Source organism: Haliotis rufescens, unplaced genomic scaffold, assembly GCF_023055435.1.
Source record: "Haliotis rufescens isolate VD_foot unplaced genomic scaffold, xgHalRufe1.0.p SCAF_5, whole genome shotgun sequence".
Taxonomy (NCBI): Eukaryota; Metazoa; Mollusca; class Gastropoda; order Lepetellida; family Haliotidae; genus Haliotis; species Haliotis rufescens.
The window spans coordinates 48,786,076-48,802,881 of NW_025964223.1; the positions used below are offsets into that span (position 1 = coordinate 48,786,076).

A 16,806-nucleotide genomic window follows, 5' to 3' on the forward strand; every position below is an offset into this window, starting at 1 on the left:
AAAAATATAGTTCCCGAAAAATTCTTGAAACAAATAATTAAGCTTCTAAGTGTCGAAAAAAAATAAAAATAAATTATCCACCCCCACCCCCAAATTAATTCAGGCTCATATAGTTTTAAATCAACAAAATATCTGGTTTTCTAGCTGTAGCTGAAAAAGTATCTTATCTTGATACAAAATCCCAGCGCCCCCTCCCCCATCCCAATATCAAATGGTTGTCCCTTAAATTTAAGGCTTTCACAAATGTGCACATTTGCAATGGAACCTGGCTTGTATGGAGGTTTAAATAATGTGATCATCAGGCTTCCCCTGATTTGACAATAATAACATACGTCCCTCACATTGACCCTCAACTCTGTTTAGGAATGTGCCACCTCAGCCATGCAGCCACACAGAGTTCTAGTTGCATGTCAGTTGCTATTGTTAACTGTTTATGCCGCATCCTCTTTGTGATGTGAACATAGATATTTGATACGTTCATGATATGATATGTGATAGTCACCCTGATCACTATGGTCTTGTAAATATCAGTGCTACTATACTGTCATGGGCATTATAAGGCTTGCAGGGATGAATTCATTTGTCAGTGGAACATTTTACCCATGTGACGAACAGTTGTCCAAAGTGTTTGTCTATATGTACCTTCTGTATGTTGCATTAGGTACCAGCTTAATATCAGTACCTCTTGCTCTATAAGTTCATCAAAAGTTGATATGAACGAATGTTTTCTTTCCTACTGTGGTATCACTTGGCTGTTTGGTGAGATGAATCCAATATAATGACACCTGATGTGTTCAACATAGTTCTTTAAGGTATCTCGAGGCTATGTACCTGCTGCTTGTATTTCACGTAGGTATTGTTATCTTGAGAACCATGTTGGTGGTGTTGATACATTTCATTGAATATTGGACACATAACACCTCAATGAAAATGATAGCCGTGAGGAGGAACGGAAATCATCCATAGATTATTTGTATTGGTTGTGCTTGTAGCAGTTACTCATTTCTTATGGCGGTCTGCCTTTTGTGCCACTAGTTGGAAGCCCAAGCTTATTTAGTCTTATTAAGGTCAAGTAAGCTTTCATAGCTGAGAAAATTGCATTTGTTCAGATTATAATACATGTAGATTAATAATGCCACAAATCAGTATCAGAGACAAGGAGTCATTTGAACAGACTGATGGACATCACAGTGTACCAACATTAGTGGTGTAACAATATGATCTACTTTACTGCATCAGACCCATGAAGATCCAGAGTAGAATAGGACTTCAGCAACCCATGCTTGCCGTAAAAGGTGACTATGCTTGTCGTATAGGTGGTCAGGCTCGCTGACTTAGTTGATGCATTTCATTGTATCCCAATTATGTGGATAGATACTCATTATGTCAATCACTGGATCGTCTGGTCCAGACTTGATTATTTATACAGACTGCTGTCATATAGCTGGAATATTTGCTAAGTGTGGTGTTAAAAACAAACAAACAAACAAAACTTGATTGCATCATGATGTAAAGGCAGTCGATGTCACACATCCAATTGCATGGGCTGTATTGGTGTACACTATCCTATCAATTTGTAAAGAAAATGAAAATGTGAATCTCAGATTATGTGCCAAGGTTCACAAAACATTGTGGCCAACAAGCTAGTTAATATTTTTTTAGTTATGTTGTATGTTATAAAAAGTTCTTTGGTGACATTATAAAGAAAGAATATCTTGAATCATGGTGTAATCGGCTACACATCATATCACAAGGCTTAAAATTGTATTGTGTATTGTTACAAGTCTGACATTATTGTGTTATTATTATCTGGTTTGAAAAACAAAAACCTTGGTGAAGTTTGACCGTGAGACAACACCTGTGTAAGATTATAGTGGTGAATTCATGAATGTCAGTTTGCATGTGTTTAGTGTGAGTGGTATCTTAATTTGATATACCATGAAGGCATGAACAGAGTTATTGCTACACAAAGCTGCAGTTAACTTGTCTGTATACACAGACTTTCTCTGTTGTTGTGTGAAGACTGTTTACTTTCATTACATTATGATTATGTCCTGCCATTAACATGGTCTGTTCAGTTAGGATAACCTTGATGTAAAGCTTGGCCCTTGTTATGAGAGTGGTCAGATACAGACGTGGATAAACGTGAGTGCCAGGGTAGGCATATGTTACTCTTTTATTTATTTGATCTTTATAAACCTACTGGCTGTTTGTGTAACTCCATATGGAGTTTTTGAAATTGGGGTAACACCTTGTAGGAGGTATTACAACGATTGTAACACCTCGAGATTACTAGAGATTGTAAACCCTCACATTCGGGAACGTCCCTCATGTGAGGGTTTACAATCTCTAGTAATCCCTCAGAGACATGGTTTCTCCTACACATATATGACTGTGGGTGACTAGACAAAGGTGGATGTTATGATATAGACCTCAGAGGTAAGTGTTTAGTGGGTACTTACAAGCAATTTTATTCTGTAATTTCATGTATAAGTTCAGTGCTTTGTAGCAGACAAATGTCATTCGGACATTTTCATAATTTATGCAAATAGTGACAGGACATTCTACCATGCTGCTACCAAATTGAAATGACAATGTCCTAGAAAACAAATTGATCGGAAACCTTGTGAGATAATTTTTACCTGATGAAAATGTACATTATATGAAAATGGCAGTTGACTACCATAGCGCTGTCTCTGAGCTTGCTAGGTGTTTTAATAAATCTAGTGTATGAATTCTAGTAGCTGTAGTTGTATTTGTCATAATATACATACATGTAAGCTTTGCTGAGACAATAATGTGCGTGCTATTGTCTGACTGCATGGCCTGCAAGAATAGAGCCATGTTGAACACTGCCAGAGTACCATACAAACTTCATCATCATCATCATTGGATTTTGAAGGCTCCATTGGACTTTTCTAGAGCTGGTTTCTTAAACAACATTTCCAGCTTTGCTTACAAATGTAAAGATTGTGAAGATACATGAAGGCAGTGTCACAACAACCCAGGTACTTGCAATCCAATTTATGGAACCAGAGGTCATGAATTAGATATTGTCTGGTTAATGAAGTACACAGGGTTGAGAGATAGACACTACTGTAAACCTTCAGAATTAAGCTCTTGTCTGTACCATGGATATACTGATTAAGGCATTCCTTACACAATGTAAATTGTAAACTTAAGAAATTAGCTGTTGGGTAGACCATGGCTTTAATGAAATTTTAGTGTGCTAGTTTGGGAGATAAGCACTATAAGTTAGCTGTAAGACTTAGGAATTTTGATATTGTCTAAGCTAAGGCCAGTACAAACATAGTGCATTTAGCTTTTGGTGTCCTTGTACTTCATCATATATGACTTACAGACATCAGGGTCCTCAAGGGATGAAACAAGGTGCAATTATTTATGGAAGAAAGTTGAATCTGGGGTGAAAATAGTTTTAGAGACTGCAGTTGCTGGGAGATTGTGGTAGGTAGATATAATGCTACTGTAAGTCCGTGTAGGTCCCAGGTAGGATATGCTTAGCCTGGAATGTGTGTACAGTGTATACATGTACTTTGTTTTCACTTTGTAAGCATTACGATCCACAAATGGTAAATGGTGTTTTGTAAGCTGTGAATCCACAAGTACTGTCACTGAGGAATACAAACATAGTTTCTTGTGTCAGAAGTTGAAACATTTTGTTTATACCCAGTGACAGACATCCGTCACCTTGGACATAAGACATGTGAAAAAAGTTACTAATTTCTTTTAGATCTTTTGTTATCTTTAACAATAGTCCAATGTCATGGAACATATGAGTATGTAAGGCTTAGTGTTTAACATTGTGTATGATTGTATAAAAAAGACTGCTTATAGATTGTCCATGTATATGAACTTCATTATCTACTTCAAGGTGAGCCTTGATCCAATAATTAACAGTAGCATCTTTGTCATATTGCTTTGTCTTCATTGTCAAAAGGTAAATATAAAATATGCAAAAACACAACTTTCATTTCACTGCTTTGTGTTCCTATTTGGCATTGTTTGTCATTTACATGTTCATCACAATGTTTCACAAAAACAAGCATACAGTTTTTTGTTTTAAAACCTTTAGTACATACAGTTTGTTCTGTGTTTCATTACGAAGATCGAGTTAATTGTCATGTTGTTGAAAGGAGCGAGAAGTTATCCACAGTATGTAAAACAAATCCCTGTTTAGAATGTCACATGTTGGCGTAACGTGTCTCCAGTGGATTTTACCATTGACCAGGTGTGAGAGAATTCTGTTCTGGTGAGATCTTGACACTGCCCCTGACGGAGACTGACCACCCCTACCAACTACTAACACACGGTTCATGCACAGCTAAATACCAAGCTTTAAGGCTAAATGTGGTGTGTGTGTACCAGTTTTTTCTTCATTTTATCATGCTTGCTGGTCAACCAAAGACACAACAATGCCCGATTGACAACAGGCACTAAGACTCTAATGTCAAAATATTGGAATTGAACATGACCATATTTGAAATTGTTCCCAAATAATATTTTGTGAAATTAGATGCCAGAATTGTGGCAACAGCTTGTCAGTATGTCTGGAATGTTTGTTAATCATGAGAGAAAAACTTGTGTCATTGACCAGGGAATTAAGAAGGTTATTATACTTAGTTTGCTCTACAGGCATAAAATGCTCTCTACCATCTAGAACCAAGATCTTTGGAGACATATTCTTCAGTAATGGAAAGTCATGTTATTGCATGGTGTATGTAGGAATTTATCTAGATCTGCCCAGAGGATGATATTCAGCCACAAGTCTGCAGCAAATGTCAGTAAAAATTCCCAACGTTTTATTGCAAGATGACCATAGATTGACTTCCCAAACATGTGGTAGCCATCTCCAACATGTTGGTCTCAGTTCATCCTCGATGGCATCCATGTTAAGCATGCTCCTGTGTCTTATTGTACATTTGTCCCTGTTGTGATGGTCTCAAGATACAGGAAAACATCATCCTATTGACACCCATAATGTTACAACATTGGCTCAACCTGCTCAAGTGTGCATGCTGACTTGTGTTTATGCAGTGGAAATTTGTGCCATTATTATGCTTGATTTTGTGATTGAACAATATTGACAAATGTTTGGCTGTGGCCTTTACCTGGGCAATATTTCAGTTATGATTGCTCAGTACTGCTGTACAATGCAGTGTTTGCTCTCACTCTTGCCACAGGTGTGGGGACATCAGATGTATTCTCACAGGTATTTAGTGCTTCTGCTCAAGTCTCTGAGTTCATAACATGCAAGTTATGAATCAACCCATGAAATACAGTCTATTTATAACATGGTAAACATAGCACTGATAGCATAATCACGTCCTGACGGATTCATCTGTGAAAAAAATGTGACAAATCGCATTGCCATCTCATAGGAAATATTTTTTCAGGCGCTATTATGAAAAAGTTATTTTCAAAAGGATTAATGGCAATATTAGATGTGTCATTGTAGAAGTGCATGGTGTCCATTGGCAATGACGAGAAGCAAGTTCTATTCTTTTGTTTTCATGGAAAGGATAATTCATAGAATTTGAACCAGTTGGCATTTTTTTTACTTGTGTTATCAGATCCTTTATGAGTTGTAGTTGAGGTTACATGTTTGCTAATCAGTAAATGACATTTATGCATCTTGCATGTCAAGTATTCTGCCAATATTTCTGAGACAAATAAACTGGAAAGAAGTTGATACTTGCAACCATGGTCCAAGTCAGTATTGTCTTGATGACATTGTGTAGCATTTATCAAGAAAACAGGAAAATATTTGATCACCAGAATCTTTGGCCCAAATAATCTTGACACTGATATCTTAACAAGGCAAATTTCTTGTAAATATGATCATATTCAATAATGTCCTGACATTTATAAAGAAAACAGGAAAACGTGGATCGCCAGAATCATTGAAGTTTGAACAACAATCATTATATCTTACCATTTTCTAACTGTGATAGACAATGTATTCATGTTGTTAGACATCTTTATTTAATTTTCAATGTATCAAATGTAAAAGTACTGGTACTTTAGTTTCATTTTGTTGGTACAGGTGATATACAGTCAAGTCTCGTTAATCCGACACTCGTTTATCCGACAATCTGCTTTATCTGACACAAATGATGGGAACCGATTTAATCAGTGCTATTTAGACCCGCTACTCCGAAAGTCTTGCACTCCAACTCCGACATACCTAATTTGCAACGAATTGCTGAAATCACTCATTAATCAGTCTCGTTAATCCGACACAGTGATCAGCGTACTCTGTGGTTATCTGCCCGCTACTACACAGTCCTGTGTTTTGATGCAAGACGAGTCGGCGAGTAGCTGCATATTTCAACGGCTGCAGAGATAAACTTGCTTAACAATAAACAATTACTGCTTTAAATAAACAAAACAGAATTAATCACATGCCTAGATTGCCTCAATCTCATTAAAATCGGATACAAGTTCTCGCTACCGCTGAGGGCAACCTTTCGTGAACTTTGACCGACCAATGACATTACTAACAGAAAGTTGACATTAGCCACTAAAAAAGCAGCTTTCTTAAGCATTGCGGAACTAGTTTCACATTAGCGACTTCCATTCCAGACTATGCCTTTAAAAAAGTATTTTGAATCAATCATACAATCCGTAACAGTAGTTTTGTGTTAAACTTTAGAGGTTGCATGATTAGAAAACATATTCCGCTAACAATGTAACACTACAATATGAATATTTTTCCTTTTTTTATTACGTGTTCGTATCATTATCTGTCGTGTAGTTGTCCAATTTTCGATCACGAACGTTGATACCACCTAATTTCGTTAATCTGACATAATCATATGCAACCAACAATGTCGGATTAACGGGACTTGACTGTTTATATATAAGCATTCGATGCATGTTTGATGGAGGTTTCACATGGGTTACACTTATTCAATTCAACAGAATGGTAAAATCAGCAAAAGAAATAAACTATCTGCAGTAGATAACTATCAAGTGTTGTCAGCTTTAAGAAGAAGATTAGTAATACTGAAAGTATAACAACTGAAGTCCAACATTTTGCCATGAAACTAAAACCAGGTTTAATTTGGTACCAATCAGTCACTTCTAAGTGACATCACTGAGGTGTACATCAATCACTGTTCCCCTCACAGAATCACACACGGATGGGACACATGTTACAGGATATTATTATATGTATTATATTGACAAATATGAGGAAGTTTTGACTGCAAAGGTCACGTGTACATCTCTTAAACCTGCTAACAAAGACTGCCACAGACTGTCGTTTTCCCCCTGAGGATACTGGTTGTGTCATCCCCTTGTTTAAGCTGACAAAATACCCACCTTTGTTTGCCACAGACGACCTTAAGCCCCTTGTCAGCTCAATTAGGGTCAAGGTCAACTCAGAGAGCAAGCACTGTCATACCATTGACTGAAGCATCATGTGGAGTTGATGTGGTCGAAGTTGTAAAAATGATTTTCTTTTTTCCTCACACTGTTGTTTAAGTAGAGGATGTGTTGTGAGAGATTTGCCACTTCTGCAGGACTGTACACAAAGGTTAAGGAGTTACACTGGAAAAAACATGCCTGTTGGTGTGCTTGTTTCTGACCTGATTCATCTTTGGCATTCTGAGTTCTAACAATACAGCCTTTCTTTTCATAGAACATGCTTCTTGAAAACAGTTTCATGTTCATGACATGTTTCTGAAAAGAGAAAGCTCTAAATTTAATATTCTGGAGAAGAAATAATCTGTTTCCTGCTGATAAACTGATTGAGCGGGCATATATATATATGAATTTATAGCTTCCTCATTAGTGCCCTCACATGTTGCATGTAAACATGGGTACATAGCCTCATATTTTTGAAGCTAATTCTGCCCTGATATGGTTGCAGGGTTACCTAATAAAACATAAACTATTTCACAAAATTGGTCAATGAAAATGATCATAGACAGTTAGGTGAACATATATACCTAACTGCCCTGTTCATGTGTAGATACGGTAGATAACAGCCCTGTACATATATATACTGTAGCACAGTTATTCAGGACATAGCTGAGTGCTGAGAGGAGATACCATAAACAATTGTACATAATTGGACATTTATTTGAACTCACAATCGGTTGGTCGTTGGAACTATGGGAAGAATTTTATCTGAAGATTGGGAGATCAGTGTTGGTCCTATAGGAATACCTGGTTTGTATTGTGTTTCTATGTCCTGGGTTAAAGCAACAATCTAATTTGCCCTATTTTGTCACAGATAACTATGATTCTGAGAATATATGTTTCAAAGTAGATCACAACAGGACATTGGTATGGTAACAATATCATATCTGACTTGTTGACAAAGTACTTGATATTGTTAAGTGCCAACAAAATATATAACTGACATAGACAGATAAAGAACATGACATCGCTATGGAAACAATATTACATAACTGACAGACAACTAAAGAGCATGGTGTTGTTATGGTAACCATATTAAAGGTAACTAACATCTGAGAGCTTTTGATAGTTAAGTTCAGCTTATGTATTTCAGTCAACACCCAGTTTGCAGGAACTAGATGTAAGGACGTGTGATAGCCATATCTAAGATGATAGTAGAACACACCCCTGATTAGATGACAAAACAACTTCCTAAATTGTTTAGAAAATGCTGGTATCTCTTTGACAATGTCAATAACTCTAGTAATATACTTTTCTGTGAAGGTCCCTTGTTTCTTCCATTAACAAGAAATATGGCTGCGGGGTGAGTTGTAATGGTTTACATACTTGTATTTTCAAAATAAGTTTTCTTGTTGGAGCTTAAGACATGTGGTGTTGTGTATTGGCTTGGCTTGACATGGGTGGGTGAGTGAGTTAATGTTGTTTTACTGTGTAGTCAGCAATACTCAAGCTATATGACATTAGCCATAAGTCTGGGCTAGGAAAGCAAATGGTTGAAAACATGAACAACGACTTTGGATTCCAGTAGATGAGTTTGGCTTGGCCATGATGTACAGTACATGTACATGTTGAACAGTACTGTCACTCAGTTATGTCACAGCATTTCAGGTTACTGTGACTGGAAAGCCCTAATTAGGGGAAAACCACTTTGGTTCAAGCCCTGACTACAGGTTTGGTGCTGACAGACCCAACCATTCCTGATTCTAACATGTGTCATATATGACGTGGGTTAGATTACAGTGTTAATTAGTGGTGTAAAGATATTGCAATACAGTATTGTATCATCATACGAGGCCCATGATACAATACATCAATTTACTACCCCTGTATCGCGATACATACAATACATTTCTTTACAAGTTATGTTGGTGTAAACATTTGAATAGTAACAGAACCTGTTCAACCACCAGCTTTCGCAGATTCTCTAGTATTTCATTGTTTGACATAAATAGCATAACATTCACAGTGCCCTCTAGCCAATATGTTTTACCCTACAATATCCCATCTTTGATCTCTGAAATTTTATAAGAAATGATTCAGGGTTATGATTCACCTGCAAAATGAAAGAATATCAACTTGTGAAATAAAAGTATTAATCGTATCACATCCACGGTATCCATCTTCCCGAGGCAAGGGTGTTAACTGAGTATAAAAGTCCAGTTTCCACCCTTGCCGTACTAGACTGGAATTCCGGAGTTACATTTCCACTGGACTAATGAGTCTATGCATAGTCCAATCAAAATCAAGTAAACAACATGGATTTCAGTGTGCAGATTCCGGTCAACTACAGGATTTGCAAAGCATGTGTACAGCCAACTGGGCGTCGACATATATTTTGCAAATCTTTTCCTGTTTTTAATCAAGGTGCTCAAGTGATTTGATGCAGTTTGCAGGGTAAGATCCGTTTTATTACGACATATATTTTGATTAATGATCAGATCGTCTTAACTGGGTGCCTGTTTAAAGCAATGCAAGTGATACGAGAGATGGAATCCAATTGGTTAATAGGAGGCACAGAGAAGGGACATAACTCGTTATAGCCATTGGTGGCACTTGTTATTGAGCCTGGAAATTCCAGCCTAGTTCGGCAAGGATGGAAACTTGTCTTTTATAGTCATTTGCCTCGGATATCGCGACCCCACTGTATTGTTACGCCTCTAGTGTCAATAGTACACATGTCATTATATTGGTACCTGCTGTATAAGATGTATGATGACAGCTGTCAAGTGCAAATGAGATGGGTCTACAAGTAATTTACTGTCAAAATCCATGTGCCACTCTCATTAGTGAATTATGATCCACAGAAATTGGAAACATATTCTTTCAGTTCTGTCTGACAAAACTCTTCCATCAGCAGATTTGCCTTTTACTTCTGAAACTCCAGTTTCTTCCTGCTCTAAGGTAATGTCTATTGTGGATGTGTAGCAACTATTGTTCCACATTTGTTGTAAAGGTTGTTCTGACTTGCCTCAGCGCTGCTACATGTTGCGTGCATCCCTTAAATAACTTAGTGAATCCATTACCTTTGATATATGACATTAATCAGGCTTGTGTGAGACCATGCTGAAAGCTAGAGATGACCTGCCATCACTGACCAGCTCCAAAAGTTAAGTCACTTCTCATGGGCTATTTGACTATGTTAACATGAAGGTAGACTGGTCTTGTGAGTGTAAGTAATGTTATTGTTTTGTTAAGTCATCCATTGCTGCATGTGTCAAGTGGACCAATGATTTCTTCAAGTTGGGGAACTGCCTCTTTCTGATGTAGAATCCCAGTTTGTCAGTTGTGTTTAAACCATGTATGATTCTATGTCCTTTTCTGTCTTTTGCTTCAAGTGGTTTAATGATTTTGTTGGCTGCTATGATTTTGGTAGTTCCTTTAACTCATGGAATAATCATGTAGACTTTAATACTTGCAACAGTTATACATACAAGTTTGAATAAGAACAATTGACTTTAAATAGTCAAGAGGAGTCTTTATGAAAATTCAGGTTTTGTTCGCTTAGTATGTAGCACACATTATTGGTGCAATATTTATGAAGTTTTGGAAATGATTGACATTAAACTCATGCCAATATGTTATTTTTGAACGTTGCAATATTAAGATCATGATAATGGTTATGTACAACACAAGAATAATTTTTTATCCGAGTCATCTGTGCTCAACTGGAATTAACTATATGGGTTAGAAAAATATAAATTTTCTATCTAGCCAATTATGCCTTTGTGGAATATTTCCACACAAGTGACTAGTATGATGGCTACAGGCCAACAGCAGTTATATAGACATCAGCTGTAACAACATGAGTTTCACCATGATCTGATTCATTGCCCTGATCTTTGACAGTTGTATAGCTTGAATCTGAAATGTAATAATAGTTTGAGGTGAAATAGTATTTTCTCCTCTGTGTGGTCCAATATTTGAGCTAGTGTCTTTTGTATTTTGTAAGGAATAAGATTCCTTAATGCTTTATGTGAAAGTCCTTTATTAGGACATCGGGGGCATGGGTGGCCCAGTCGTCTAAGGTGCTGCAAGTCGCCTTGCAGAGTTGCATCCCTTAAGCAGGCCAGAAACCTATAGATGACAGGGGTAGAAATATTTTTAGTCCACTAGTCCTTATAATGATAACATATAGCAAAACCCTTATAAATGGCAAATTTCTACTCGTCCTTATGATACCTTAACTATTGGGCACTTTTGCAAGGACTACAGGACTAGTGCCAATTTCTAATGCTGGGATGAGGGTTTGAATCCCGGTTCGCCACAATTAAGTCTCTAGGTTTGTCAACACCATACCTGTGCTCATGGGTTTCACCAAAGCGCTAAATGTCTGAGACCTGCATACCTTTAGTTTTTCTTCCAATATTAAGCTGACCCGGTGTGAAATAACTGGAATGCTGTTCACAACAGTGTTAAACCCAACTCACTCGCTCACTCACTCATTAGAACATCCTGTTTAAGTGAGGATTAAGACCACCTCCTTTGGTGTAGATACAGCATCTGCCAAGAGAGCGTAAGGTCGGTGGTTTGATCCCCTGGCCGTGTAATACCAAACATGTTAAAAGATGGTACTTTTTGTTACACTGTCTGGTGCTTGGCATTAAGGAGATAAAACAAGGTTTAGCTGGCTTGGAGTCAATATGATATGTCTGAGTGGGATATCTTTGATAAAGTGCAGCATCTCAGTTGGCCAACACTATAAAACTTGCATAAGAGTGGACGAGTACAAGCAGCCACACAGACAGATGCGTATGAGCATGCATGCACCACATACATACACACACATGCACATGCACATGCACAAGCACACAGACACACACATACGTATATGTTGCTATGCCAGTGAAATAATCTTGAACATGTCGTTAAAACCCATTTGAGCTCACATTTAGTGAGGATTATCCCTGAGTAAGAGGTAGGAATCAGGCAACATGATGTTGGTCTGCACCGACAACATTGACACTGGTACATGGTCCTCATACATCATGAACATTCAAAGCAAGTGAGCTGTTACAAGAAAGATGAAGGAAAACAACACAAGCTGAACAGCCAAGTTTTCTCTTTCCCGTAATGAACCCAGATAAACAGATTACGTGTTTTGACATGGTCTTATGATGTTGACATGTTTACAATTAGCAGTTGGCAAAGGTACTGAAGCAATATGGTAGAGGGAGGCCTCTTTTGGTAGTCCTTTAACAAGTTTGCTTCCTGTACAATGTTTACCATACACTGGAAGTTTTAGATTTTTAGTTTGTGTTAATAAGAACACCTTAGTTTATCTCAGGTTACAGGCTTACCAACCATGTTTAATTGCTTTTCCATTCAATCTTTGGTAACAAATATACATTTTCAGGTGATGAACATTTCACTGAAATTAAGAGTTGACAAAATTTCCCCTTTTTTATTTCCAGATGTGAAATGTTATCCTGAAGTGACATTTTGTTTTAGTGTGATGTCTTGGTACAGATGCTAGTACTTTAGGCAAGTGATCAACAACTAGGGAGAACATGGTTCATCTCTTGCTTGTTAAAGGTAATAGCATCTGTACAGAACCCTACACATTGAAACTGCAAAGGAAGTTAAATCCATAAGTCAGCCCTTTCTTCATTAGTACAGTACTACTACAGCTTCTAAAATGTCACTAAAAGACAAGGAAATTTGAAATTTTGCAAATATAGTAGGGGGAAATTGAATGTGGTAGCATCCATATCCCCTTTGAGATGACATATTAGTCATACAGTTACAATGAGACATGTATGCTGACCACTCCTGTGTTCATGCATACCTGTGACATAAGCCTTCTTACCACGCAGTCCAGACCTCCATCAGCAGCCTCAGCCCTGTGATGTAGGTATAACGTAGGAGGTATGTGGTGTGTTCAAACAGGCTGTTGCTTGTGTGTACCTCCAGATCACTGGTCACACACATCAGTGTCAGAAAACTGCCCAGCCTTAGTTCATGTTATGTACAGGGGACAATCATACATACATCACTCATTCACTTTGTGTGAAGAGTTGAGAATTAGGTAATGGTCACCCTGGCCATGTGTCATGCTTTCTATTCAGAAGGTTGTCAGAACACATGGAAGAGGTAACACTTTGAATGTTTATTTTGGATATTATTTAGTTTTTGCTATGTTGTTTTTTTACTTGATCTAATGATATAATTGTAAATTTAAGATTGGTGATAATACTGTTAAAAGCATAAGTATTTACATGTGTGTCTAACCAAAGGTGAGATTTTAGTATATGGGGATATTCTTTATCTTTAAGGTGCTTATAAGGAGATTGTTCTAATGCAAGACAAATGCTTTTTTTCCTATTCTTTCAATAAGTGGTTCACTTTACACTTACACCAGTACTATCTGTTATCAGATTATCACAAATTATCAATTAAAACCATCATAAATCTTAAACAACTAATACATTGCCTAACAATAGTATAATTGACACAATATTATCAGGTATGTTTTCATAATTCACCACTAAACTCTGAAGTATTATTCTATCAAGTATGAATGCATTTCATTTTGTTGGTTATGGTATTTGATTATGGTATATGTTGTTCATCATTGTTCACATATATTGGCACCTTAGTCTTGTGGGGGCACATTTATCATGATCCAGGTGTGAGGATTCAGTGGAGGAGGCTAGTGTCCCAAACTCAGCCTGTGTTTTTGTTTTCTTGAAAAATAGTCACCTGGAAATAAGTTCAGATTTTCATAGTTTTGTCTCAGTGCATAATATGTGTTTAGTAGATATTGAAATGATTTATTCATTCACCTTCATGGCCAGTGATGTCACAGGTTACCAAATTAACATCTGGCAGAAATTCTGTCACTCATGATGACTGTATTGCTAACATTGTGAATTTGAACCAATGGAAAAATGAGTGGGCGGGTGAGTGAATATAATAGCATGCTAGAGACAAGTTATTATTGGAAATACTCCTTTCTTCCAAGTACATGATTGTTTCTGTAGCTCAGTAGGTAGTGTGTTTACATTTCACTCCACACTGGACTAATTCATACCATGGGTACATGAAGCTCAGTTTTGTGAACTCTACATAATCATTTTTATCATTTGACTAATTTTAGTAAATTTTAGAAGTGAGTTTGATATGCCTATTATACTTATTGATTAGCATCAATTCATCCAGACTAGCTAGTAGTAGAGGAGACAGCCTGACCTTTGTGAGTACATGTATGCTGTATGGCATCTGCCAGTGAAGAGAGCAGGTTACGGTGACTGTTACTGTGGCCTTGCTCACTTGTGATCAACAACACTTCTATGTCACTGTTAGCACAACTTACTGCAGCCAATTAGCCATCCACGTACACTGTTACCTTCAGGTACAGTTGAATCTGTCATCTACCTGCATTTGATGAAGTCTTGTGGAGTTGGTGTGTGCTTCTTGTTGGGAATTGTGACATGGCTAGTTGTGTCATGGTTTGTGTCTGTGTCACTGTGGATGTCAGAGTCAGATATGATGTCTGAATGAAGAAGCTTTGGCAGTGATGTATAATAACACTTAATACATGCCTGGGGCATGTTACCAAAATACATTGAGCATTGTCCAAAATTAAACATTAAAGTTTCAGGGTCCTTGTTATAACCCTAAGTTGAAGAAATTGGTTGGTTCCCTAGATTCAAATATACTATAGGAACAAACTTCAACGACCCCAGGACCCCCTTCATTCTGAGTACTGTTGACTCTTATCTGTAATTGACAGATATGCTGCTGTTAATGACAGACATTTTTGTATGAAATGATAATGTTCCATGGGTATTGCTATATTGGAGCATAACTGTGATAGAACTATTTGCATGTGAAAAATGTTTGTGTATATCATTTCATAGACAGATGTCACCAAACATATCACTTTATCAGTATTTCTATGTACAATATTGCCTTCAACATCATAGAGTTGGACATTTGCCAGATTGTATTTATGTATTGATATGACAAAAGTGAGTCATTGTTTTATTTTGAGTAATTATTTCTTGCATTTCCAGGAGCATTCAACATTCTACACTGAAATTAATAGTGGGACTTGAAATTATTAGTGGGACTCAACGGATTCAGAAGTGTCAGTACATACCACAAGTTGGACTTTGGTTTAATTTGTTTGTTTATTGTTGGTTTTATTTGTTTCAGATGTAAACATGTAATAAAGACTGGATACCTGTGTTACCGTGTGTGCTGAAGATGTCAGAATGTGAGGATACCAGTCGGAAGCGACACGTGGCGGTGACTGTGACAACATTGACAGCAGTGACAGTGACGGCATAATGGGAGAATACTCCAACTACTCCACATACTCCCACTGTGAGGACAACTCCTTCACCCCAGAGAGTCAGACGGGTACTGTCTACATCAGGATAGCCATACCGGAACTCAAAATTCAGGTAGGTTTACCAATAGCCATTACAGTTCCTTATGTGAACTAATTTCAAAGCAGATCTCCAGACTCTTTTAGTTTATGAATTATCAGTTTCAGACTAATTAACCAGGATATTTTTATGTAGGATTGTACATGACAGCCTATGAAGGGTTATAATTTTCAAAGCCACTGTGGAATAGTTGTAATAAGACTGATTGTAATATAAAACCTAAACATGCACTCACTCAGTATGGAACACCCAGACCACCCGATCCCATTAATTGCCTCTTACGACAAACATAGTCGCCTTTTATGGCAAGCATGAGTTGCTGAAGACCTTTTCTACCCCGGATCTTTACAGGTCATTGACGGTACTGATACCCATGTTTGCTTTTACAGAAAATACTGACACCCATGTTTGCTTTTACAGAAATGCCTGCAGTTCCAGCTGGATGATTCTGTGTATCAAGCCAAACAGAGGATTCTAGCAGCCTTTTCCAAGGTGGGTATTCACATAATTATTTGACAGTTCTGTACTGAGGGCAGAAGGTCGGTGGTTTGATCCCCTGGCTGCATCATACAAATAGCTCTTAAAAATGGTCCTTGTTGTTACCCTGCCTGGCGCTCAGCATTAAGGGGCTAAAACAAGGACTGGTCAGCTCGGATTCAGTATACTGTGACTGAGTTAGGTATCCATGTTAAACTGTGGAATGGTATCTCAATGGGTTAGCACAATAAAACTGGCATTAATCTGGACTAGTACAAGCAGAGACAAAAATATGAAATCATTTGGCATCATGTGTTTCTGACATAATCATCTCAACAACTACACAGATTATCCATTGAGTTATAGAAACCATTATAATGCATGCAGAGAGTTAATTGGCTGCAGGCCTGTATTTCTAGGGAGGCAGATTGATATATGTATAGATACCACTGTGATAAAGGAGGTGAAACTTGTGGTTTCACCAGAAACA

The 16,806-nt window shown here is 37.5% G+C and overlaps 1 protein-coding gene across 9 annotated transcripts in view; it reads left to right on the forward strand.

The window, feature by feature from the left end:
• LOC124137107 (SH3 and multiple ankyrin repeat domains protein 3-like) overlaps window positions 1-16,806 on the forward strand; it is a 136,597-nt gene that overhangs the window by 43,097 nt on the left and 76,694 nt on the right. For all 9 annotated transcript variants that reach the window (XM_048384498.1, XM_046503273.2, XM_046503270.2 and 6 more), the window contains 2 exons: window positions 15,604-15,854; window positions 16,260-16,331. In XM_048384498.1, coding sequence (XP_048240455.1) covers window positions 15,738-15,854; window positions 16,260-16,331 — 189 coding nt within the window. In that variant the 5' untranslated portion in view covers window positions 15,604-15,737. The remainder of the gene's footprint in view (window positions 1-15,603; window positions 15,855-16,259; window positions 16,332-16,806) is intronic.